The following is a 25648-nucleotide window of genomic DNA, read 5'->3' on the forward strand; positions in this document are numbered from 1 at the left end:
CAGTGTTATGTTATGTGGGAGGATTTCTTACCTGCTTTCCAAGAAAAGATGAATTATAATGCTGCTCTTGTGATTGACTTGGCAGGAAGAATGAGAAGAGTGAACCCATTCTGCCTAGAATCCAGGAGCAGCAGCCCAGGGCGGTAGGGGCAGACAAAGCATGACACTGGAGGATATGCTCATTGGGGTCGACAGAAGGAGCCAGGAGAAGTTTGACTTTAAGGGCAAGAGAGGAATGGCTATTGGGCTGGAGCGACAGTCTATGGAGTGGGAGGAACGTTTTTTCCAAAGGCAGGAGTCATTAATGATCTGGTTCCTGGAGCAGGACACATGGTACAGGGGATGGGAGTTGCCCAAGGGGACTGGGAGCACGCCCTGTTGGAGTCCCTGATACAAGGGGAGGTGGAATGGATTCAGGTCCTGCCTGCCGCAGTAGCTGTGCCAGTATCCATAAATTGGCACCTCCTCCTCCAGCTACTACTCCTCCTGCACCTGCAGCCCACCATGCTGCTGAGTTAGGGGACCCAAACCCCACCCTCTGTGATGGGGTTGGGAGGCTGCAAGACTCCAGGCCCAATACTCTGTACTGGCACCCAAAACCCCTCCCGGGGAAATTCTGTGACCGTGGAGGAGGGAAACAATGAGCTCAAGACTGCCTGAAGGCCAGCGTGTGTCTAGCCCCCAAACCCCATTCAGGAGACATCACTTCCCCCCACCCCCCTGAATGTTTTAAAGACATTCCCCCTCCTTGTACAAAGTAGGGGAAGATCAGGGCCAGGAAGATGGGGCCATAGGGAATAAAGTTTTAACATTCTTCAGGAAGTCTGATCCATTCCGTTTTCATTCACAGTTCTTTTAAAAAAATGTTCAGAGTTATGCTACATGTACTAGTTTCAATAAATGTTTGTTTCTTTTACTTGTGTGTGGACCTGTCATTTGGGCTTTGGTAAAGGTACAGCGTTTTTTCCCTTTCAGTTTTGGGCTCTATCAGTCAGTGCTTTGAGTCATATAACTCTCCGGGGTAGAAAACTGAAAAGTCCAGTCTGACCCTCCCAGAACCACCCCCACCCCCCAAAACTCTCCCTGTCCTAGTATATGTGAATATAAGTAAGCTGGAGACATGTTGGAAGTGCAGTGTGCATGGAAATAACAAGTAATTTTATTAACTTGGGCCAGGGGAGTGGGGAGGAAGAGAAGGTGGGTAAATCCCCCCACAATCACAGTCACCAGAAATGAGATGTAAAAGCCCCTCCCACCCGCTTCATCAACTGTTCTCAAGGTCCTTCAGAGACTGAGTAATCCACCTGAACTGGTCTGGCTAACAGTTGTGAACATTAACACAAAATGAAAGAACAATAAGTGTAAGTGCAATTTATCTGGCCAGATACCATCTGCAGGCCAATCACAGAACAGAAGGTGCTATACCTGCAGAGGTGCCCTGCCCCAGTTACCTGTAATGAGTCATTACCTAAACAATCGGCTAATGACAGTCAGTGGGAGGGTAAAAAAGCTGTGTTGAAACACAAGTGAATGGAAATGTTCCCTCTTTTATTTTTACAGTAGATGCATGGGGTGTGGCACTTTGTTTGGGACCAGGCTGCAGTTACCTACCTGCCCGCCCATTCATCCATAATGTAGGCACAAATTGCATCCTTGGTTTCCCTGGCCCACTGTGGTCCAGCACCCAGTATGAACATTCACTGGATCAAGCTGCTCCGTAAAGGTTTTGCAAGCCCATCTTGTCCTGTACACAGTCTGTCCTAAAGTACTCACCTTTAATCTCACAAATGTTATGAAGCATGCCACAATAATGCAGACAGTGTTGGCTGCACTGGCCTCCAACCAAGAGCATAAGCATCATCAACAAGCCTTCAGCCGTTCAAAGGTATTCCCCACTATCATCCTGCAGCTGCTTAGTTTGAAGTTGAATCTCCATTTTGCCAGGTGCTTAAAGCTGGGCTAGGGTTTCATTAGGCAGTGTGGGAGCAAGTATGTGGGGGTCCCCCAGAATAACTGTGGGCAAAGAGAACCACATTGCTTCTGGGGAATAAAGTCCCTTCCTCCCCCTTCAAGTACAATCCCAATCTCCTCAGTACTCAGTGTCATGGCCTGTCCTATGTGTTGGACAGCATTCAGGAATCTGCTTTTGTGGTCCTCTAAGCTTTTAAGAACGAGTGAGTAGTAACCTTTTCAACTGATGTACTCACTCATGCCTTTCAGTGGGCAAAGTATGGGGATGTGGGTGCCATTGATGGTGTTTCCGAATTGCATGGGGCCATTCTCTGGGACCCCACTGTAATTTCTGGAACTTTGGTGATGGCAACCACATGTGGGTAGATGAGTGCATGGATGGTTTCACAAACCTGCACCACCACAACCCGCACAGTGGTTTGGCACTGGCTGATAGCGGTCTGATGTTGCCAGCTTCCAGAGGGCTATAGCCATCTGCTCCTGCATTGGGATGGGTCTCCAAACCCTTGTGTTCTCCCACTGTAGGGTTGGGGCCGGCTCTTCACAGAGCTCCATGAATGTTGGCTTCCTCATCCTGAAGTTCTGTGGCCACTGGTCGTCATCTCAAGTTTCCAACACTATGTAATCCCAACACACGGTGCTGATTCTCCTGGTCCAGAAGTGGTGGCCTCCCATGGACTTACAGTTGCAATGCTGGTAGTCCTCTGTGTCATGGGGCAACAGTGCATTACTCCCCATCCTGGCCACCATTCTTTGGCTTGTGAGAGAGGTCCGAATCCTTTCACCCAAAATTGTCACCGGTCCTGTATTGCAATGCACTCTCATTTGTCTCACAAGAAGGAGCAGGGTACCATCGGTCACTAATGCCATGTCTTCCACCAGTTGGGCAGGAGAGGGGTGAGTGGGAGCTCCCATCACCAAATGTGTGAAGGCATCTGCAGTCCCACCAACACACACAGCAAGGCAGATCCTAGAATGTATTCTGTGACTCATAGAGCCTTGGGATACTGCCCCTGAAATACTAGTGCTAACCTTGCTTACCCAAAAAAAAGCTGTGTGGACATGGGTATTCCCAGGTTCAGAGTATACACCCGTGTCCAGCACAGCATATTTGGACACTGTGCAGGTGTGGGTTATGTGGGCAAGTGTACACACAGCCTTTACCTTTGTCCAGTTGCCAGCATAGATGTGGCCATAGAGGAGGCCAGTCCCTGCCCCACTGACTTCCCATTCTAAAGTTTTTATCTGTATGCAAAAATTGTACCACTTTAACTACACCAGTTCCATAACCTCTAGTGTGGACACAGTTATACAAGTATAGCTTAATCCTGTAAATGTAGGGAATAAGCTATTCTAATATATGGCACCTTTATATTATGGGTATAACTGAATCTATACTAGGCATTGTATCAGTATAACTATTTCAGTAAAACATCACACACCTAACTGAGATAGTTGTATTGGTACAAAAATTACATGTAGACCAAGCCTAATTTAAGATGGGATGGGGACACAACAGTGGATACAACCGACAATACCAAGAAGTGAGAGAGGGGTCATGGGACACTGAAACAAAAATGGGGGTTAAATGGCCATCTCTACCCACAGATTATTTAAAATCTTCTGCATGTGTTTCAGTCTTAGCCGTGTAAAGGGTTTATTGTTTCAAACTGAACTTACCGAAACATTTGCATGGTGTCTCTCTCTCTCTCTATGTGTGTGCGCGTGTGTGTGATATATAGTGATGGAGCTTGTTCATATTCCTTCAGGAATACATTGGGGCATGTGTGGTTCTCATAGCAGCTGTGACTTCTATTACCAATTCCTTGTACAATCAGCTCTCTTCAGGACTTGTGGGTTTAGGACTAACCTATGCTCTTATGGTAAGTTAAATCATGCATTGAGTGGCTTCCCACACACACACTGCTTTCTTCAGGACACAAAGATGGGAAGGACAGAAGGTGCTGTTTACACATCCTTATTGGGAAGCTGTAAAAAACACTGAAATAGTACATTAACTTCAATTCACATTGCGTGGGTGATATGTTTGTTAAGCATATTCTTTTCTGAGTTCTTAAATCCCATTTAAGTAATATATATTGCAGTTATTAATAAATATATCAAAATGTTATCATTCATACTAATTGAAAAGTAGTATTACTAGATCACTAATTTACTCACCATTATGCTGCAATCTCTCATTCTAGATATTCAGGCTTTTTTTTTTTTATAGAAAAGTTATATCTGTTTCTCTCTCTCTCTCTCAGCTTTTATTTTCTTTTTGAATATTGGCATGCAGCACCATAATACCAGAGCACCATGACTAGAATATTTAACTTGCAACCAGTCTTGCCACTGTTTTAATGTGCACCAAATGTTTCATTCAGTGGTCCAGCTTATTAAGACTTTGTACTCTGAATAAACTTCACCGAAACAATTAAAAAGCTGTCTTGGAGGAATGGAAGTGCTTGGTGGCCTAATAGTGTTATGCTGTTTCTTTTCCAGTATTTCATATTAGCAAAAAGTGAAATTTATTTATTTATATTATTTCAGGTGTCTAATTACCTGAACTGGATGGTTCGTAACCTGGCTGATATGGAGATCCAGCTGGGAGCAGTGAAAAGGATCAATGGCCTTCTAAAAACAGAAGCTGAAAATTATGAAGGGCTCCTTTGTGAGTGTGGTATAGTATCGCTGCAGAAAATAACTCGTTAAATATTTAATGATTCACAGTGAATTGCCATAAATAACTTATTAGAGCATTTAATGAATTGATGAATTGATCACAAGTGGGTTTTTATGCTCCGGGTACAGCTCCTTCACAGATTCCTCAGAACTGGCCTGACAGAGGTGAGATCCAAATACAGAACCTGAGTGTCCGGTATGACAGCAACCTAAAGCCAGTCCTAAAGCACGTCAGTGCTCACATCTCTCCAGGGCAAAAGGTAAAAAAGCGGAGATGATTTGAGAAATGACTCTTTCCCCAGTCAGACCAGCTTGTAATAGAAACCACAGAGTGGTGAGAACGTACTAAGCTATTTTTTATTAATGATTTCCAAAGTTTTTCCTCCACCAAGTTTTTCTTCCTCCAAAATAATATACTCCAGTCCTAATCCCTGATACCGGTTTCTTTACAGTTTTGCTCTGATGCCTTCAAAAATGTGTACCGTTACAGTGATGTACAGTGCTGCTTAATCTTCTGGTGCTCCGCTGTGGGACATAGGGCCCCAAAATAAGGGACACTGACACTTGCAATGTGAGATATATACTCCATCATTCCCAAATGGCTCCCCTACCCCATCCCTTCATTGGTCATCTCTCGCCACTTGTCCCTTTCCCCTCAATCTTCTTTCATCTCCTTAATCTTGTGTGTCAGTGTCCCATCGTACAATGGACTCTCCCACCCAGACACACCCCCTCTGGGGTTCTAAGCTTTGCTGGCAGCACTAGCCAACTCTCCTTGTGCTCCAGAAGGACTCCCTGTGACCCACTGTTCCCTAGCATCCCCATGGAGGGCCAGCCAAAATCTAACCCTGAATGTCAGTTTCTCTTTTAAAAGACAAAAGGGCGAAAATATGGCCTCTGCTGAAAACAATTCAGTTTTGTCATTGACTTCAGACGGGGCCAGAATTTCACCCCAAGATGTTTGTTGCAAATGCTTTCTCCTTCCTACTCATTTAATGTTCTACTCATCTTGTTTCTGTGTTGTAGATTGGAATCTGTGGCAGAACTGGCAGTGGGAAATCCTCCTTCTCTCTCGCCTTTTTCAGAATGGTTGACACCTTTGAAGGTAGGCTCATAGCTGTTCCATCCCGTCATGGTTAGATCCCTGGGGAAGCAACTTTGAACCTTGTTCCTCTGACCCTAGCAGTTGTGAATTACAAAGACGGTAAAACTGTGCGAGGCATTGTTGCTGGGCTTATTCCAAGTAAGGGACCATCTGTCTTTCATCAGCTTCTGCCATATTGATAACCCAGGTCAATATAAAATCTCATTCAACGTGATCAGTGTTTTCTAACGCCATCAGCAGCCTCAGGCAAGTGTTTCCATTAAAAATAGAAAAAGACTTCAAATGTGTATTTTTTTAAAAAAAAATCCATATTCTGTGTCAATATTGATTTCCTATAGGGCCTGAACCTGCTTCTTTGGAAGTCAATAGCAAAATTCCTATCGACTTCAGAGAGAGCAGGATTGAGCCTTTAATTACAGTTATTTCCAGAAGTAGACTTGCATGTCATTTTTCTTAAGTGTTTACCAGCACGCATTAAAGGGGTAGGCAAAGGTGCAGAGGCAGCATATTTCTGTCTCCAGCACAAACGAACAAGCATAGTGTTTATCAGTGGCAGGGAGGGTTGAAAAGATATGCTATAGTGCAGGTTACTCCAAGGACAGAATTGTTCAGGGCTCCAAGGATAACCTGGAGCTTTTGCTACCCATGCTGTGTCCAAACAGGTGGTTACTTCCATCTCAAAATCACTTCCCATCACTGCACAATGCTATGATCTCCTTTGTGAAGCAGTATTTCCAGGGCTGATGTGTAAGAATAGCAAATAGTACCTCCTGGGTCTACTATGAGTACAGAGGCTACTTGGGGAATTGTCATGTGCACCAGTCTGAGTTAGATGTCTCTATTTCAACTCATCTGGAAATAATGTTCATTTGCCTTTTACTCTGAACACAGGCACAATGGAGTAGTCCTCATACACCCCCTGTGTCATGCTAGTGAAAAGAACCTTCATCCCCCTAAGCTACAAGTGCATATTAGCTGCCACTCGGAGGAGGTGCGCTCTCCCCCTGTGAATATTCTTAGAGCCAAAATCTCTCTCTGTTCACTTTTCAGCAAAATATGGATATGTTTTTCTGTAGAAGCACCATTCATTTGCAATCCATTTCTGGTTGGCCTATCCACATACAATTCCTGCACAGCCATCCCCTCTGACTAACACTTGCCAGAGCAAACCAAGCAGGGCAGGAAGCCTAGAGGGCACAGGAAGATCTGGAGGGCATGTGCTAAAGCTTGAGGAGCACACTCCTCATCCTCTATGCCCTGCTCTAGAATATCACAAACTCTTCGTGACATTTTCACATGGGGAGGAGAGGAGAGGGAGGGAGAAAGAAAGAAAGAACCACTCATGATAGAGGTTAGTCACATCACTTAATGCACTTCTGGAAAGCACTTGCATATGGTTGTGATGGAGGGACTACAGGAACCTGACTAGAACAGAATAGAATTGGATCTCTCTGTGGCTTGGGGCATGGGCAACTCATGGATGGCATACAGAGTATGAACCTTAGAGACCTGAAGGGAAGAAGTTTCACCCTGCACTTGCCCTTCTTAACAAATGCACCTTAGCTATGTTCTCAGGTAACTTTATGACATTGCACTAAATCAACATCTGATCATTTATTCTGGGTTATTAGACATCCTGCAAATTAAATATATAATTATTTGTGTGGCTCTTCTCACTGTTCAGGGCTAGTGTCCTCTCTGACCCCTTCCAGGTCTTTCTGTGTGCATCCCTCCGGGTGCTAGGCTTTTGCCTCTTCTGGAGTGGAATCCCCTGATTCTCCCACTTTCAGAGTGGGCCCAAGGCTACAATAACCCGATTACCAACTGTGATTGTTCAGCAGGTCTGACTGGGTTCAGCTACCTGCAAGTCTTCCTTTTGGGAGCCCTGACCAGTGGTATATACAGTAACCCACTACAGCCTTTTCTAAACAAAGCATTGTTTAATCACAGGAACAAAGCACAACAAGAGAAAAGGGAGCTTAACACAATAAAAGGTGTATACACATACCTACCTAACCTAAAGCTTAGGTGGGCAGAGCTTGACCTAAACATCCCAGAGAGTGCTGGGGACCAAACTGAAACCCTAGAGGTCAGGGGATGGGGTTCAGCCTGTTCCCCAGCACTCTCATCCCCTGTGCTTCAGGGACTTCTCTTTATCCTTCCTAAAAGTTCTTTATTCCATTTTGCTGGCTGTAGTCCCCCCACGCCCCACCCCCACTTACCAAGCCAGACTGTTGAACTCATCAGCATAGCTAGATATAAAACTTCAAAGTGATTGACACCAGCATTGTCCTTCAAGTATAGTAAATAGGGCAGTCTGAAGCTATTGTCCCCTTTCCTGTGTGCCTAACCTTTGCTTGAATTTACCCCTTGTAATCATATAGCAAACCACACAATAACCAACAAACTACCAGATGTGACATACAATATTCATAAAATATAACAGGCATCTTCCATGATTTAGTCTCAAGGGAATTGCACTCGCTTATCAGTAACTCGTTTCACTGGTGAATAAAGTAATATGTAGCCCATGGGTTAGTCTTGCATGCTTCTCTGTAATATAATGCAAACTAAAATCAAGTTGTGTTGTTGGCTGCTAGCTACATGATGTGATGAACAATCTAGCAGACTCTCAATGTTCTTTTGAATAGGGAGGATTATCATTGATGGCATAGACATTGCAAAGCTCCCTTTACAGACGCTAAGATCCAGGCTGTCCATCATTCTCCAAGATCCTATTTTGTTCAGCGGTACAATCCGGTAAGCATAAAGCAGAAACAACAAGAAACAGCTAGGGTTTGTGTTATCACAGATTATGATTTTCACAGAGAGAGCAGCAGCAAACAATGCATTTAAGAGGCCTCATGCTCCACTACCTTTAATTAAAAGAGGGGAGCATTGTCTTCTCTGTGTGCTCCTCCCCACATCCTCTTCAGAGCCCGGGGAGCCCTTCTAGAGCAACTGCACCTGGTCAGTGCTCCACAGTTTGGGAGGGGTGCTCCTTAAGGTGGGGCCTGGGTCTAGTCACCGTCTGTGACCTGCTACCCTCAGGACCCAGTGGGTTTGCCAGCCGAAGTCAGCTCAGGAGAGTGTGAGACTGGCATTCACCAGCCCTTTAGAGGTGAAGTGGGGAAGATGTAGGTGAGGGGGACGACAGCCATGGCACATAACAAAGGAGAGTGGAAGGGAATCAGAGAAGCCGTGTAAATGGAGTTCAGGTTCTGTTGATTTGGAGCTTAGTGCTCTGTTAGGTTTCCAGGACCTTGCCCCATTCCGTCCTCCATGAGATTCAAAACTCTTTCCTATGTGGGGAAGATGAAATGGAAACTCAGAGAAGAGAACTTCACAGAGTTTCCAACAAATGCCATCCCCTCCTATGACGTTTTCCACAAAAGGGGACAATCTGACCCTTAATAAACAGTTATACTGCCTACATAGGCTAATTTTGGCATTAAAGTAATTAGAGTGGAGTTTCATTTATAATGACTTAGAAACTGCTGCAATTTGCCTACTGATTCCATAAGACTTCAAGCTGTACTTGCTTGAATAGGTCATGAATCATTTATATCAGAAGATAAAATGGCAGTATATATTTGTTTTGTTTGTTTACTTATTCAAGATTTTATTTAGGCCAACACTGGACATTCACCTCATGTACACTAGCAGTAAAAAGTAAATCAAAGATCACATTTGCTGCTGTGAGTCTTTTATTCCTGAATAAAATGAATGAGCCTTGTTTTATTTTAAGCAACATGATATGACATGAAGGACATTAGCACTTGTCGCTGCCTATTTTGAGTGATAATAGACTAAGGATGCATTCAGAGTGGTTGATAACAACTGCTGAGTAATTTATAGCTACTGTTCTGCTGTGGTGATGCTCGTTTGTGTTTCATAATTCAGCATGATGCTGATCATTCTGTGTACCACAAACTGGTATTGTAAAAACTAAAAGGGGGTCATGTTGGATTCGAAGGGTCAGATTCTGATCTTAGTTTCACTGGTGTAAATTCAGAGCAAATCTACTGACTTCCATGGAGTTATTCCTGACTTAGACTGATGTGAGATCAGAATCAGGCCCAAAGTGTTTAATCCATGTATATATAATTATGTCTGTGTTTGTTTTTAACCACACAACTATAAAGGTGCATGGGTGAATTTGATGTTCGTAGTTAACTTTTAACTGTATTGAATCATAGGTTTAACTTGGACCCAGAAAAGAAATGCACAGACAGCATGCTGTGGGAAGCCTTGGAAATAGCACAACTCAAACATGTGGTGAAAGCACTACCAGGGGGTCTAGGTAATACTTCTCTTTTCTTTGGGAAAATGCTTTCAGTGTTAAATTCATTTCTATTTAACATTTAGTTAGTAACTTATAGCAAAATGGCTCTTACTGAAGCAACTTCGGATCAGGCAGGCTGGCCCAAGGTTTTGTGGGGCCCTGTATGAAGTCAGATAAATGTGCTGGGTCCCATCCAACTCCCTCTTCTGTTTTACCCATAGCAAAACTCCCATTGACTTCAGTAAGGCCAGATTTTCACTCTTGGTCTCTGGTCCTGTGGCCAGTGGCATACCGCCTATGTATATAATGCATGCATTGCATGCCCCAGAAATAAGTTCTACAAGAATACAGAAGCCCTGACCAGCTGTGTCTGTGGGACAATTCCTTCCGGCCCCCAAACGCACATGAAGTACACAGTTTTGTATAACAAAATGGCATCTTCCACACAGCATAGTGTGTGCAAGGTCACGCCCTGCAAGCAAGTGTAGATTTGTTTGCCTTACTAAAAATGTAATGGTACACCACTGACTGTGGCTAATAAGTCAAGTGTATGCAAACAGGTATAAAGGTAATTGAGATATTAAGGAGCTTGAAAATGGAAATATAAAACAAATTAGAGAAAATTATTGTCTTGTGGGATGGAAAATAAAGATGGACATATAAGCTGGCAGTGGGATATAATGCCCCAATCCACACACAAAATCAAAGAAAGACCCTGTTTCAGGAAATGAAATAAGTCCAGCCACCCACCTATGTTACAGATTCAAAGAATACTGCATGGTTGGAGTGGTACTGAGAATAGATATACTAAAGAGAGAGATACAATCTGTCACATAAACATGTTAAAATAATGTTGGTATTCATGGAATTGTTTGTGAGTGCTGCCCTGTGTTCTAATATGCACGAGAAGGCAGCATTTCCCCAGATTATTTTTTTCCCTTGAAAGAGCAATGCCCTTGGACTTCTGTGGGGTGATTAGGTCTTCTTTAGAATTCCAGCATTTCTTGTAAGCTACTTTCACTATTGCAAATGCATTTAAGTACTTGAGCGCAGTACTCAGACACATAAAATGAATCTTAGAATAGGCAAATGAAACAGGTATTGTGTGCTAAATGAAATGTACTGCACAAATTGATCCAGACAGCTGTTTTTAATAAAATAAAATCAAGTATGAAATGCACAATAAATTACAAACAGCATTGTAAGCTCCTTGTGACAGGGACTATCTGATACTCTGTGCTCTGCACAAGGCTGAGCACACTGTCCAAGCTCAACAAACAACAATAATGGTATCATGAGCTACCTCCTGCTCTTGGTTACCCCTGTTCTACCTCACTGAAGTTAGTGAGAGCAAAACTTTTCCCTTCTTTATGCATTTATCAATACTAGCCCTATCCATTTTTGAAAGAAAAAAAAATTCCTGAACATGAATTTTAGGTAACCTAATCACCCATGCTATTCCTAACCACAACCAGCAGCTGACTGCGCAGTCATGGAGCATAGTTCCAAACTGTTCAAAATCCCAATGACTTTAATCTCTATTGACGACATCCCAGGTAACTAGTAGTACCCAAATGTGCAATGTTACAAGGGATACATTTGTGATTTCAAATCAATCTGCTCTTGGAAAATGCATATTACCTGTCTTTTACTGTCACTTTTTATGCTGCATGACACCTGCTGTACCTTTCTTTTAGTGCACAAGGAGTCTGATCCTGCTGACCTTATTCAGACAAAGCTCTTTTTGATTCCAGTAGGATTTTGCCTGAGTAGGGACTGCAGGGTTGGGCCCACAAGCAGTCGGTGCTGCCTCACGTAAAGTTGTTTTCTTTCAAGAAGGCAGCATTGTAAAGATACAACTCCATTTAAAATAGCTTATAACAACTAGTTGTTCTGACAAGTTCCTTTGAAGTCAGTCTCATTTTTAACAGTGTGTTTCCTTTTCCTCAATTTAATGTGTATATACAGAAGGTATTCAGCATTGGGGTAAGCTAGATAAAATGATACACTCAACCAAATTTGTAGAAGGGAGATCTTCCAGGGATTGTTGTCTGATTTGCAAGAGACATATATCAACAAATGAGGTTAGAGTGCTTTAATCTACACACAGGCATTGTAGCAGGTTTATAAAACAGGAAGACACATTTCATATATTAGTTTCTCCCCTTTGCATTTGATGTACATCAAAATATGTTGGAGGGGAGGGTTCCATATGGTATTTCAGTTTCTTATTTACTTTGCATAGTTCTTGTCATGCTGTTCCTTCAGACAACATGTCAGAACACTATGCCCATTTTTATTTATATGAAGAATTATATTTAACTATGTGTGTTATGGACTTTGGGTTTTCATTTCTGTGCATAAGATACATCCATTTTGAAAATAACTATGTCCTGTTCTGCCATCCTCATGAGGAATAGTAACTTACTTCATGAGTAATCCTGCTGAAACCAGTGTTACTACCCAATGTGAGTAAAAGTGGCAAAACTGGGCACCAGCAACTTAAGACTTATAAATTATTATCTTAAAAATTCTTAATATAAGTATGAGATCTTACTTTGTCAGCATGCTCTCTGTGCTCCCCACCCCTGCAACAGCCTAAATATTACTTTTGTTGTCCAGATGCCATAGTCACAGAAGGTGGAGAAAATTTTAGCCAGGGGCAAAGGCAGCTGTTCTGCTTAGCACGGGCATTTGTGCGGAAGACAAGTATCTTCATCATGGATGAAGCCACAGCATCTATTGACATGGCAACGGTGAGTTCAGAGTTTCAAGTTTTTTTATATGGCACATGATTTTTCAGAGAGGGTAGCCACGCTATTGTTAGTAACCAGAGATGAAACTTAGGTAAAATAATTCTACTTAATAATGTGTGAACACAAGTTTCCTTGCAAGTGTGTTTACAGGCTGGCCCCATGCCCCATATAGACATTGACCCATATATGAGAGTCACTGTTAACTAGTCTGACAAACCTATCTTGATAGTCCCTCACTATATACTAAATTCAAGCATTGATGCAAATGTTTTTTTTATTGACAGTTCAGTTTCCTAAAGTAAATAAGTCTTCAGAGGCTTAGCTATGGTGGTCAGTTGAGGACAAACTTGGCTGGTAATGTTATGCCTCCTCCAACTTGTACTAGCCAAGCATAGCAAGTTTCTTGGTGAATTCTTCAGCATGATGGAGAGGACAAGTGATGAAGAAGTTTTCACCCTGCAGGGGGTTGAAAGTAAGGTCAAGTAAATAAATAAGAAATAAAAAAGACCTGTTAGATCATTGCATCTATCCTCCTGCAGGTGCAAGCTAGAGTCCCTAGTAGAGGATAAACTGCACACTAGTACTGCCCTGGTTGGTCTTAGTCAAATACAATAGAATATTCTAAGTTGCTTTGTTCCCAGTTTCAATAAACTCTGTTATCAAAGGCTGTCATAAGATATGTTGAGATCCTCAGAAGGAAGACACTACATAAGTGCAGAATATTATTGCAGTGGTTTATTATAGTAGCTAAATATCTTTAGTACCGGTTGGTGTAAGTTACTGCTGTGTCAAGCCTTGATACCGTGGTGCTGAGGGCCAAGTTAGCAGTTACTCACAGACCAGTTAAAACACATTCTGAATGTTGACGTATTAAGCAAGCACTCCATTCATTGGGGCACTTGTACCTTGGGCACAGATAATATGAAGATAACTATTCTAACAATCTTGCCTTGCTGAGCTTGGAACGCACCAATACATTCATAAACAGCAATGGTGAACACTCTGTGAGGACAGCTGAGTATTTTAAGACTGTCTTAAAGACCTCCTCTGCTGTTGTACCGGCCAGGTACATCTAGCAAAATGCACCTCCAGTGCTGTCAACTGTATCGAGTATGTCGTAACGTTCCATGCTTTCAGCGGGACAGAAAGAATGCCAGAATGGAGCGGGATTGGTAGCAAAGTGAATATTCCTTTGCAACAACATGATTTAAAATGTAGTCCTCAACTTTAAAACAGACATAGTGATATGCACCCTTCTTTGTAAAGTGCTTTAGGGTCTGCAAAGGAAAAGTGCTATGTAAGAGCTAACTAAGTAGTAGTATCAACATTCAGTAAGTTGAGGTTGCTCAGTACCACTGTTCCCTCTAAGCTGTGCACGTGTGCGCATGCACACAGATCCTAAACCCCCCACACACAGCGAAACGCCTCACGCACAACAATTTGCACAGAAGACATTTTTTGTACCCACGGCCTGTCAAAAATTTGCACAGAAGAAATGTTTTGTGCACGCAGCCTGTCAAAAATTAGAAGGAACATTGCTCAGTACCTCACAGAATTAGGCCCATTCTGGATGATCATTCTAGAATACCCTAATTTAGCATACTGTTAATTTCTCATATCTTTACAGGTATAAAAAAAAATTAGTATTAATTGTTTGACACTTGTTTTTATTGTTATGCCCATCACTGAAGAATCTGTTATTTAAAAAATAATAATTGTTGTTCCTTTATGTAGGAGAACATTCTTCAGAAGGTTGTAATGACGGCGTTTGCTGACCGTACTGTGGTAACCATAGCAGTAAGTACACTCTATGTGGCTTCTTCAAATGCAAACAAGTATCTGAAATGTAAAACAATGCATCAGGTACCTTGTTAATTTTTCTGATTTCTCTAGTCTATTGCTTTCTAATATGGCACTTATTTAATTAAAAATACATTTATTTTCCATTTAAACCATTTAGAAAGTAGTTCATATATTTGTATTTTAAATATTTAATGCGTAATCCTGAAATGTGCTCCACAATAGTAATTACCATTGACTTTAAAGGACCACATATAAGGATATTGTGTACTTTCTGTGACTTATTCATTTTAGGCCAAGTTCAACTGTGGTGTAACTCCACTATCTTCAATGGAAATTGTACATGCCTATCTGAGAGTAAGATTTGGCCCTTATTAAGCCATGATACTTTAATTTAAGAAGAACAAAAATAACAATATAGCTTTGCTGTTGGATAAGTTAAACAAATAAGCATTTTAGCAGCTTTCAAAATATTATTTGGTTTTATTGTTAAACATAATCAGATTTATTAATCAATGTATTTTAAAATGATTAGATAATTATTTCAAATAGTAATAACTAGAATTAGTTAATAAAGAGAAGATTTGAACTGAACCAAAGAAATGTACTTGACAGTCATGTCATTATTGATAAATATCTTTCACTCCTTTATTTTCTAAAGATAAATGTGTCTTTGGGCAATGAAATAAGAGGTTACTGTATATTTTTTAAAATGTTAAAACTATATTATAATTGACATTTATGCAAACAAAAGTCAGGAAATTCATAGTTAGTTACTGCAGGACTCATAACTTGACCTTCTTGCATGTATGTAATATTACGTATTAGTGTACACTGTTATTTTATACACATTGAATGTCTAATATACAATTGCTGCAGGAATCATAATTTAGAATTTCATGACTTCTCTTCATTAAAATTTTTAGGTAGTGTTGCACTGAGCTTTTTGCATTTGAGTTCCTTATTTTGTTTGTTTGGGAATGTGTGGAGGGAGGGTTTTTTGGTTTTGTTTGTCTTTTTATTAAAGTTGCCAGTGCGTGCACATTTAGCCTCTGGGTTCTAAAACAGGTTTTAAAATACACAATTCATACATAAATATTTTTAAATAAACCCAGTTTATTACAGCCCCAGTTGTAAATGTAATCTCAGCAGCTGCATTTGTTTTAGAAACACAGTCATCTTAATAAAGATGAAGTGATAAATTGTAGGAAAAGGGCTATATTTGTCTAATCTATATTTAGCAATATCAAAATACTGTAAAAGTGCATCTGTAGCTCTGACCCTGCACGTGACACCATGCGTGCAGATTCCCGGGCTTGCACAGAGCTCCATTGACTTCATTGACTATGCATGGGTACAGGGATCCATGCCCATGGAGCCAGTTTCAGGATTGGGGCCTAAATATATATCTACATAATTGGCATAATAATGAGATTTCACTAAATTGGATTAAGATATCTCCATAAAGCCTGAACTTTGATAGGAATACTGATTTCTAGAATTTCTAATTTCTGTCTTATCTTGCATAGTTATATTCAATACACTGAACTTGTATTTCATCTGTTTACTTTTCAGCACAGGGTACACACTATTCTGAATGCAGATTTAGTCATTGTAATGAAGAGAGGGGTTATTTTGGAGTATGATAAGCCTGAGGTTCTGCTGGAGCAAGAAGAGAGTGTGTTTGCTTCTTTTGTACAAGCTGATAAATAATAGGATAAAATGAAGCCTTTCAAAGTGCAATTGTATTACTCATTTTCTAATTATGTAAATTACCTGTAAATAAAATATTGATTATTTCATAATAAAAGACTGAGTTTTTCCATTCTTGAAATAACCTGAGTGGGTCTTTGTTAACTCTTAATGAATTATCCATGGGCCTTTCCTTTTTGTTTGCTGGATTATTTTGGTACTAAGGACTAGTGAATTGGGTGATTTGAGATAAATAGATTTCTGAAACGTGGCACAATGTACAGCAAATATGAACAACTGGCACAGGGTTTGTTTTATTACTAACAATGAAACCTCTGCTGATAATATTTCATTACTGCATTTTTTTTTCTGAGAATAGCAGGTGCAACTCGAAGGAAATTGCTCTCTCTCTATATTTACAAAAATAACTACTCGGTCTCAAAAGTTCCAATTGCAACTTCCTATTAAGTAATAGTTCTGGAGACTAAAGTGGATTGGGGAGAGAAAGAGATACATTGCAGCCTTAAGATATCAAGTGTTCATGCGTGGAGTCCTTGTGAAAATATTTTCCTATCTGTAGTATACACTGAAACAATGCAATTTCAATACGGCGCCTTCTCTACCATCACAAAGATGAGGGTAGGATAGGTGCTCAGCAGAAAATATCAAAAAAATATGCCACAGTACAGTAAAAATGGTTGAAAACAATAAAACTGCTGGTGTCTCACAGTTTGGGTGTGGAGGGACACTTGAGATCTATAATTCATGGGGGGAAGTAGTTACACCTGCATTCTTTCTCAGGATCTGGTTATCCAATACACACCCACAATGATATTTGGTACAGTAAATTCACTCTTGTAACTGGACCTTTATGTCATAGATGATGCTAAGTTTATCCCTACTCTGTATACCACAAAGTACTAGCCTAGACAGCAGCAGGTAAGAGGTGCATCAAAGGTTTTTTTCTAAAGCATTGATCTCCTTAGCCTACCACTCTCTGAGGCTGTTAATAATTTCCTTTCTTTCTTTATACAGTACACTGTTATTTGTTGATGCTGATCATGTCCCCTTGGCTTCCTCTTTACTACATTGCATCCAGTTAGCATCCTTGGTCACTGCCCGTGTTCCTTATTCTCACTCAAGCTAATTTCAGCCTTTATTGAGCTGTACTATCTAGAAATGTGGACAAAATCTTCAATACAAAGACCCCTCCCAAACACTGAAGAAGTTCAGAATCTGCCCAGCATTTTGATCCAAACTTCAGAGCTTCACTCCCAGCCCTTCTGCCACCCCTGTTCCCATAATGGGTCAAAGCAAAACCATGGGCCCAAACTTCTGGATGTTTGAAATCTAGATCTGAATTTTGAGATTCAGCCTCATCTCTGGTGTTATTAATTAGCAAGATGAGATCTGAAAGACCTTGAAACCATCTCTTTACTCACACGAATAGATGGAGTGAGCTCAGGATAGCTAGAGAATAGAATTCCTTTTCTCTTGCTCCCTTCTAAGTACATTCAAGAGATGTATTGGATGTATGTATCTTCTGGGAGATCATGTGCTTTGCTGATGTCCCCCGTTTGCTATCATTAACACTCTATTGATTAGAGAGGGGCATGAACTAAAACCCCAGCTCCCATCACTCCATTTTTCTAGTCTCTTCTACATAAATTCTCATTCTGTTCTCATCACAGTAGTACCTGAGTACCCTACAGTAATGCATTAAGAGGTGTGACTGACGTCTGATATGTGTGGTTTGTTCTTTCTCTCATTCTCTCACCCGACAGAGAACTGTGTATGCAGTGCAGTGTTTAGTTTTGGCAAGGTTTTGGTTTTGGTGCTTGCAGTAGCCAGTGTTGCTGAGGAGACGTGCTACAATGTTTGATACTAGTTGGGGTTTCCCAAAAGCTGATGGCTTCATGCCCATGTACACTTCATTGCTATAGTCCAGATAGGAGGTGATGAAGGAGTGTATAATAACCAAAGCAAGGTCATCACCTGCTGGGATGGGATGGTAGAAATCATAATCTAGCTGGGAAGCAGAAGAGGTGACTGCTTTAGGAGTGGGCAGGACAGCCAATCAGAGGAGATTTCTTTCTAGACTAACAGCTTTTTCTGGTAAAAGGGTCAGAAACCCCCAGTTTACAGGGGAAAACCAAAGTGTTGGCAGATCGGTGAGTGCCTGAACTAAGTTCTGAGAGACTGTGTAGCCCTATAATTGCCATTTAGATGGGGAATTAAAACATCCCCCAGGCAGGGAGGGGTGGTTTTAGTTTATAAATTCCATGGATGCATCTTATTTGTTTCACCTGCTTTGTTGAAGTAGCAGCCCACATCACAAGTTTCAATTCACCACTGCTATGCTGCCCAGTAACAAGACTTGGAACAGTTGGGCAAATCCATAGGATTGCCAGCCACCTATGAGGAGGGGGACTTTGGGCTAGATAAGCCTGTTCAGGTACTATTCATCATACTAACAATAAAGACCCTTGAGTTTTTAAAAGGCCATATAACCACTACAGTTTTCCAGTGCTCTCAGCCACCCCCTTCACGGAGGCAGGCCAGACTTGTGACAAAATAACAATACATAATGCACACTATTTCCAAATGTTAGTTAATCCTCACAACATCCATGTGAAGCAGGTAAACATCTATTATGCCCCTCATAAAGATGGGTAACTGAGGCTCAGAAAGGCTGTTACCTGCCTAACACAAGTGAGTGGAAAAGCCAGGTGTAAAATATAGTTCATTGTCTCCAAGCCCTCCATATGTTCAACTCACTATCACATTGTCTCTCCAGTTCGCTGTGACTTTTATCAATAAGTGATACATGCATATGGACTATCCTTTATCAAGGGCGCTGACACCTACTATAATCAACCTACTATTTATTTAATTGCTAGGCAACTACCCATCCTCACTCCTATTCCCTGATCTAAAGAAGCAGTCTTTTGAGAATACACCAACTTCTAAACATTCTCAACGTAAATGAGTCAGTAGAAGGCTGCAGTCAGTGTTATTCTGGTATTGTCTTTCAGGTGACTTCTGCTGCACATCCTTGTCATCTTCTTCCCTGGTAGGGATTCATAGAATTTGGAAAATCAGGCATGCCTGGGGAAATCCAGATGGAGTAGTGCACTAGACTGTCATTTTCAAAAGATTGTTTTCTGCAACCAGTGACCTCAAATTTATCATGGGACATTTTTCATGCACTAGTTATTCTCTTCCAGTGCCTCAATGAGGAGCAGGAAAACCTGAAGAATGTTTGTGTTGCTTAAGTGGAGGCTTACAAATTCCGCTATGCAAAGTTTTTCAAGTTTAGAAATGATGCTCTTCTTGCACCACTGGCTTGTTATTTGTACAATGCATGTGAAATGGCATTAAACTGGATTGTGAGAATATACAACCAACAGGAGCTTCTAGCACTAGGAACAGTAAAAATGGAGAGGCACAATACAGTTACATAAATAAAATGTGTCAGATCGGTCACCGCCACCTATATCTGAAGAGCTGGAAAACAAGCATCAGGAAACATCCCTCTTCCAAAGAAACTTGGTGGCAAGGAGAACTTCCAAAAAATCAGCGGCAAAACTACAAGTATTACTAGTGTGTTACAGCAGTAAAATTATTTAAAGTCCTGTGCCACAAAAAAGTATTCTATAGTGCGCAAGTATCATAGGATATGTAGCAACTATATCTGCTATAGCATCAGTAATGTTGAGAGGATACAACTAAAATACAATAAGAAAAAGATTTCTCACTGATAAAACTGTTGGTGTGAGGGCATTCAAAATGGCTTCTGGATTTTATGGAGTCGCTTCACCTGAGTTAGGATATGACAGTTGCCTCTGATTCATAGCTAACAATTTCCTTCTGTGTGGTAGCTTGCTGGTGAGTGATAGTGTGACCTTAGAGGCCTGATTAAATACATGCCACTTAAGATTAATAGACTTAGCATGTCTTCCCAGCACTCTATATCTATATGTTATACCAGAGAGAAATACTTCACCCATATCAAAGGCCAAATCCTAAGGGCTTCAAAGGGCCCTTACTTCTGTGAGGTTAAAATCCTGGGGCTCGTCAGGCACATGCAGTGACCGATGCAGAGTGGCTGCTCTGTGGTGAGAGCTGTGAAACCCTAGAAGAGGCTGGGAAATTCACTGTCCTTTAGGGGATCCTTGATCCCTGTCTCCCCAGAGATTAGTAATGCATGAGGCAGCAGCACGTTAGCCCCACAAGACTAAATTATTTTGCATGCCTTGGGGGGTCTGATGCCTCCACAACCACCCTTTTCCTTGGAAGGAGTTTATCAGGATTATTATTTAACTCAAAGGCTACTGTGCAGAGGGAGGTCTACCACTTCTCAATCCATTTACCTTAGGGTGACCAGACAGCAAGTGTGAAAAATTGGGACGGGGATGAGGGGTAATAGGCGCCTATATAAGACTAAGCCCAAAATATCAGGACTGTCCGTATAAAATCGGGACATCTGGTCACCCTAATTTACCTATCCTTGGGCATGGAGCCTGGCTGGGGCATGAAGCTATTTCTGGAATCTATACCTGCTGTGTTGCAAAGTCAGGATTTGTCCTATAGTGCTGCAATATGGAAATGCTTCCACTAGGATAAATATTAGTATTATAAAAATCAGTGCTTTAAATAACATTTAATTCTATTTCAAGAGAGGCTGTATTACCGTCTAGTGGACAAGAGGAATCAGGACTCCTAGGGTGAAATTCTGGCTCCACTGATGTCAGGATAATGTGACTATCAGTCACTTAGATTCTATTCCCAGTTCTGCTAATGACTTACTTTTTAGTGCACGCTCTCTCTCTGCCTCAGTTTACCCATCTGTAAAACTACACTGATAATACTTTGACCTCATAGGGGGCTGCAAGGCTCAATTCATATTTTGAAGCACTTTGTGATCCTTGGACTAAGGGTCTAATATAAGTGCAAAGTAAACAGTAATATCAGAGTGCCATTTTAATGTTGTTTTATAGTTATGGGTCCCTTATAATAAAACCACAATTCCCATCGGAAACGATTCAGCAAGACAAACCAATAAGAAAAATGTATAAAAATATGAAATCCATTTTGTAGGAACAAAAGGTCTGTTATCCCATCTTTATTCAATGTGTCAACCCTCAGGCTGAGGGGTTGTTCCTGTGAGCTTAGTAAACCCTTATTTGTCCTACACCACTTAAAACAAAAACAGGTTGGCTCATAAAGAACTGGTTTCAGAGGAACAGCCGTGTTAGTCTGTATTCGCAAAAAGAAAAGGAGTACTTGTGGCACCTTAGAGACTAACCAATTTATTTGAGCATGAGCTTTCGTGAGCCACAGCTCACTTCATCAGATGTGTACCGTGGAAACTGCAGCAGACTTTATATACACACAGAGAATATGAAACAATACCTCCTCCCACCCCACTGTCCTGCTGGTAATAGCTTATCTAAAGTGATCAGCAGGTGGGCCATTTCCAGCACAAATCCAGGTTTTCTCACCCTCCACCCCCCCACACAAATTCACTCTCCTGCTGGTGCTAGCCCATCCAAAGTGACAACTCTTTACATAATCAAGTCGGGCTATTTCCTGCATAGATCCAGGTTCTCTCACTTCCCCCCCACCCCCATACACACACAAACTCACTCTCCTGCTGGTCTAAACTGACCACTCTCCAAGTTTAAATCCAAGTTAAACCAGAATATCTGGAGGGGGGGGGGTAGGAAAAAACAAGAGGAAACAGGCTACCTTGCATAATGACTTAGCCACTCCCAGTCTCTATTTAAGCCTAAATTAATAGTATCCAATTTGCAAATGAATTCCAATTCAGCAGTTTCTCGCTGGAGTCTGGATTTGAAGTTTTTTTGTTTTAAGATAGCGACCTTCATGTCTGTGATAGCGTGACCAGAGAGATTGAAGTGTTCTCCGACTGGTTTATGAATGTTATAATTCTTGACATCTGATTTGTGTCCATTTATTCTTTTACGTAGAGACTGTCCAGTTTGACCAATGTACATGGCAGAGGGGCATTGCTGGCACATGATGGCATATATCACATTGGTGGATGTGCAGGTGAACGAGCCTCTGATAGTGTGGCTGATGTTATTAGGCCCTGTGATGGTGTCCCCTGAATAGATATGTGGGCACAATTGGCAACGGGCTTTGTTGCAAGGATAAGTTCCTGGGTTAGTGGTTCTGTTGTGTGGTATGTGGTTGTTGGTGAGTATTTGCTTCAGGTTGCGGGGCTGTCTGTAGGCAAGGACTGGCCTGTCTCCCAAGACTTGTGAGAGTGTTGGGTCATCCTTTAGGATAGGTTGTAGATCCTTAATAATGCGTTGGAGGGGTTTTAGTTGGGGGCTGAAGGTGACGGCTAGTGGCGTTCTGTTATTTTCTTTGTTAGGCCTGTCCTGTAGTAGGTAACTTCTGGGAACTCTTCTGGCTCTATCAATCTGTTTCTTTACTTCTGCAGGTGGGTATTGTAGTTGTAAGAAAGCTTGACAGAGATCTTGTAGGTGTTTGTCTCTGTCTGAGGGGTTGGAGCAAATGCGGTTGTATCGCAGAGCTTGGCTGTAGACGATGGATCGTGTGGTGTGGTCAGGGTGAAAGCTGGAGGCATGCAGGTAGGAATAGCGGTCAGTAGGTTTCCGGTATAGGGTGGTGTTTATGTGGCCATTGTTTATTAGCACTGTAGTGTCCAGGAAGTGGATCTCTTGTGTGGACTGGACCAGGCTGAGGTTGGTGGTGGGATGGAAATTGTTGAAATCATGGTGGAATTCCTCAAGGGCTTCTTTTCCATGGGTCCAGATGATGAAGATGTCATCAATATAGCGCAAGTAGAGTAGGGGCTTTAGGGGACGAGAGCTGAGGAAGCGTTGTTCTAAATCAGCCATAAAAATGTTGGCATACTGTGGGGCCATGCGGGTACCCATAGCAGTGCCGCTGATCTGAAGGTATACATTGTCCCCAAATGTGAAATAGTTATGGGTAAGGACAAAGTCACAAAGTTCAGCCACCAGGTTAGCCGTGACATTATCGGGGATAGTGTTCCTGACGGCCTGTAGTCCATCTTTGTGTGGAATGTTGGTGTAGAGGGCTTCTACATCCATAGTAGCCAGGATGGTGTTATCAGGAAGATCACCGATGGATTGAAGTTTCCTCAGGAAGTCAGTGGTGTCTCGAAGGTAGCTGGGAGTGCTGGTAGCGTAGGGCCTGAGGAGGGAGTCTACATAGCCAGACAATCCTGCTGTCAGGGTGCCAATGCCTGAGATGATGGGGCGCCCAGGATTTCCAGGTTTATGGATCTTGGGTAGTAGATAGAATATCCCAGGTCGGGGTTCCAGGGGTGTGTCTGTGCGGATTTTTTCTTTCTCTACGTAAAAGAATAAATGGACACAAATCAGATGTCAAGAATTATAACATTCATAAACCAGTCGGAGAACACTTCAATCTCTCTGGTCACGCTATCACAGACATGAAGGTCGCTATCTTAAAACAAAAAAACTTCAAATCCAGACTCCAGCGAGAAACTGCTGAATTGGAATTCATTTGCAAATTGGATACTATTAATTTAGGCTTAAATAGAGACTGGGAGTGGCTAAGTCATTATGCAAGGTAGCCTGTTTCCTCTTGTTTTTTCCTACCCCCCCCCCTCCAGATATTCTGGTTTAACTTGGATTTAAACTTGGAGAGTGGTCAGTTTAGACCAGCAGGAGAGTGAGTTTGTGTGTGTATGGGGGTGGGGGGGAAGTGAGAGAACCTGGATCTATGCAGGAAATAGCCCGACTTGATTATGTAAAGAGTTGTCACTTTGGATGGGCTAGCACCAGCAGGAGAGTGAATTTGTGTGGGGGGGTGGAGGGTGAGAAAACCTGGATTTGTGCTGGAAATGGCCCACCTGCTGATCACTTTAGATAAGCTATTACCAGCAGGACAGTGGGGTGGGAGGAGGTATTGTTTCATATTCTCTGTGTGTATATAAAGTCTGCTGCAGTTTCCACGGTACACATCTGATGAAGTGAGCTGTGGCTCACGAAAGCTCATGCTCAAATAAATTGGTTAGTCTCTAAGGTGCCACAAGTACTCCTTTTCTTTTTGCATAAAGAACTGCCACCTTTTGTTTTCTTCTAAATATCTGTTACTTGATACATAGAGACAGGGCACCTCTTTATTCTGCTATTTACATTCTTCATCAAAAAGCCACGGGTTTTACTGTCCCAGACTGAAGTTATGTGCACCGACAACCAGTGCTGGAGGTGGAGGAGAATAGAGTAAGTGGGTGACAGCCACCAGAGGTGAGGGACACTGAAACCCTCTGCCAGATCTGCAATACTGAGCATTCCTGAAACGAAAGTAGAAAGCCAGCTCATCCTTGATAGTGCAGCTCGTGTCAGGGCTGGCCCTAGGCCAAATGGTGAGGAATGTCTTTAGCACTCCACCCCCTCCTCCATTTGTTAAACTTTTGAATGCCTTATTTTTATAGCCTTTGTAGCCCATTTCACCCTGAGCACAGCAACCCAGGCAGTCACCTGCCCCTAAATCTGACTCTGGCTCATGTTAAACTATTTCAAAGTTCCACTGCTGGTTTATTGCCCCAAGCATTGAAATTAGTGCACTAGTAGTGAGCTAGCTTCCTTTCGATAGGATTATTTTAACACAAACGGTGTCAGGCATTTTTTTCTTTCTTTTCAGTTTCACTTCAAGTGAATGTAATTACTGCCCTCTGGAGGACAATGGAAAGAATAAGAAAATGATTTTGTGATTGATGGATTGATTTCAACAAGGGCCTGATTGTCTAGTGCCCCAGCACCTTATTATTATTTGAGAATATATAGCTTTAGTAAAGTGAGTATAAAACGCTACCAAGTAAGTATAGAAGCATTTTACATGGACTTTGCACTTATGTTACACAGGTGTAAGTAACTGCTGCACAAGATGCAATGAGGTGCAGAACTGGGCCTTTAGCATCTGATCTTTAAATTAGTTTCCCCATTTTTAAAAATAGTCAGAAAAATGTAGAAAAAAATCCTGTTTGAGTAAAACCTATTCATATTACGTGTGTGAAGGGTGTGAATTTAAACATAGATTCTTTACCATTCAAGATTTTCATCTGCCATGTACAAGGGGTGAACTTTAGAGTTCAGCACCAAAATATCTGCAAGAAAAATAAAGTGGACAGGAAAATTAAAAGCATACTTGGCTCAGAGCACAGCCCACAGAACCAGGGTGCCTGAGCATTTCACCACCATCTTTGTGTTAGAGATCAAAAAGGTATGAAAGACAGCCCCAGAATGTCAGGGGCAGGAGAGAGAGAGAGAGAGAGAGAATATTGAAAATAGAGCCTCCCAAAGGACT

At 41.7% G+C, this 25648-nt stretch overlaps 2 protein-coding genes across 12 annotated transcripts in view; one reads left to right on the forward strand and one right to left on the reverse strand.

The window, feature by feature from the left end:
* ABCC8 (ATP binding cassette subfamily C member 8) overlaps positions 1 to 16412 on the forward strand; it is a 139864-nt gene extending 123452 nt beyond the window's left edge. For 9 of the 11 annotated variants that reach the window (XM_075129353.1, XM_075129354.1, XM_075129355.1 and 6 more), the window contains 9 exons: positions 3741 to 3854; positions 4525 to 4645; positions 4786 to 4916; positions 5683 to 5761; positions 8413 to 8521; positions 9961 to 10064; positions 12669 to 12802; positions 14537 to 14599; positions 16178 to 16412. In XM_075129353.1, coding sequence (XP_074985454.1) covers positions 3741 to 3854; positions 4525 to 4645; positions 4786 to 4916; positions 5683 to 5761; positions 8413 to 8521; positions 9961 to 10064; positions 12669 to 12802; positions 14537 to 14599; positions 16178 to 16315 — 993 coding nt within the window. In that variant the 3' untranslated portion in view covers positions 16316 to 16412. Of the gene's footprint in view, positions 1 to 85; positions 917 to 3740; positions 3855 to 4524; positions 4646 to 4785; positions 4917 to 5682; positions 5762 to 8412; positions 8522 to 9960; positions 10065 to 12668; positions 12803 to 14536; positions 14600 to 16177 lie in introns of those variants that run through there. The other 2 variants (XR_012668890.1, XR_012668889.1) reach the window with 1 other exon arrangement.
* A 5295-nt stretch (positions 16413 to 21707) lies between these two features.
* Positions 21708 to 25441, reverse strand: LOC142072329 (uncharacterized). The gene is made up of 2 exons (XM_075129017.1): positions 25388 to 25441; positions 21708 to 23666 (listed from the first exon to the last, which is right to left on the reverse strand). The coding sequence occupies exons 1-2, from the start codon at positions 25401 to 25403 to the stop codon at positions 22042 to 22044; spliced, it is 1641 nt and encodes a 546-aa protein (XP_074985118.1). The 5' UTR covers positions 25404 to 25441; the 3' UTR covers positions 21708 to 22041.
* Between the last annotated feature and the right edge of the window lie 207 nt (positions 25442 to 25648).

This window comes from Caretta caretta, chromosome 6 (genome assembly GCF_965140235.1).
Source record: "Caretta caretta isolate rCarCar2 chromosome 6, rCarCar1.hap1, whole genome shotgun sequence".
In the NCBI taxonomy this organism is placed as follows: Eukaryota; Metazoa; Chordata; order Testudines; family Cheloniidae; genus Caretta; species Caretta caretta.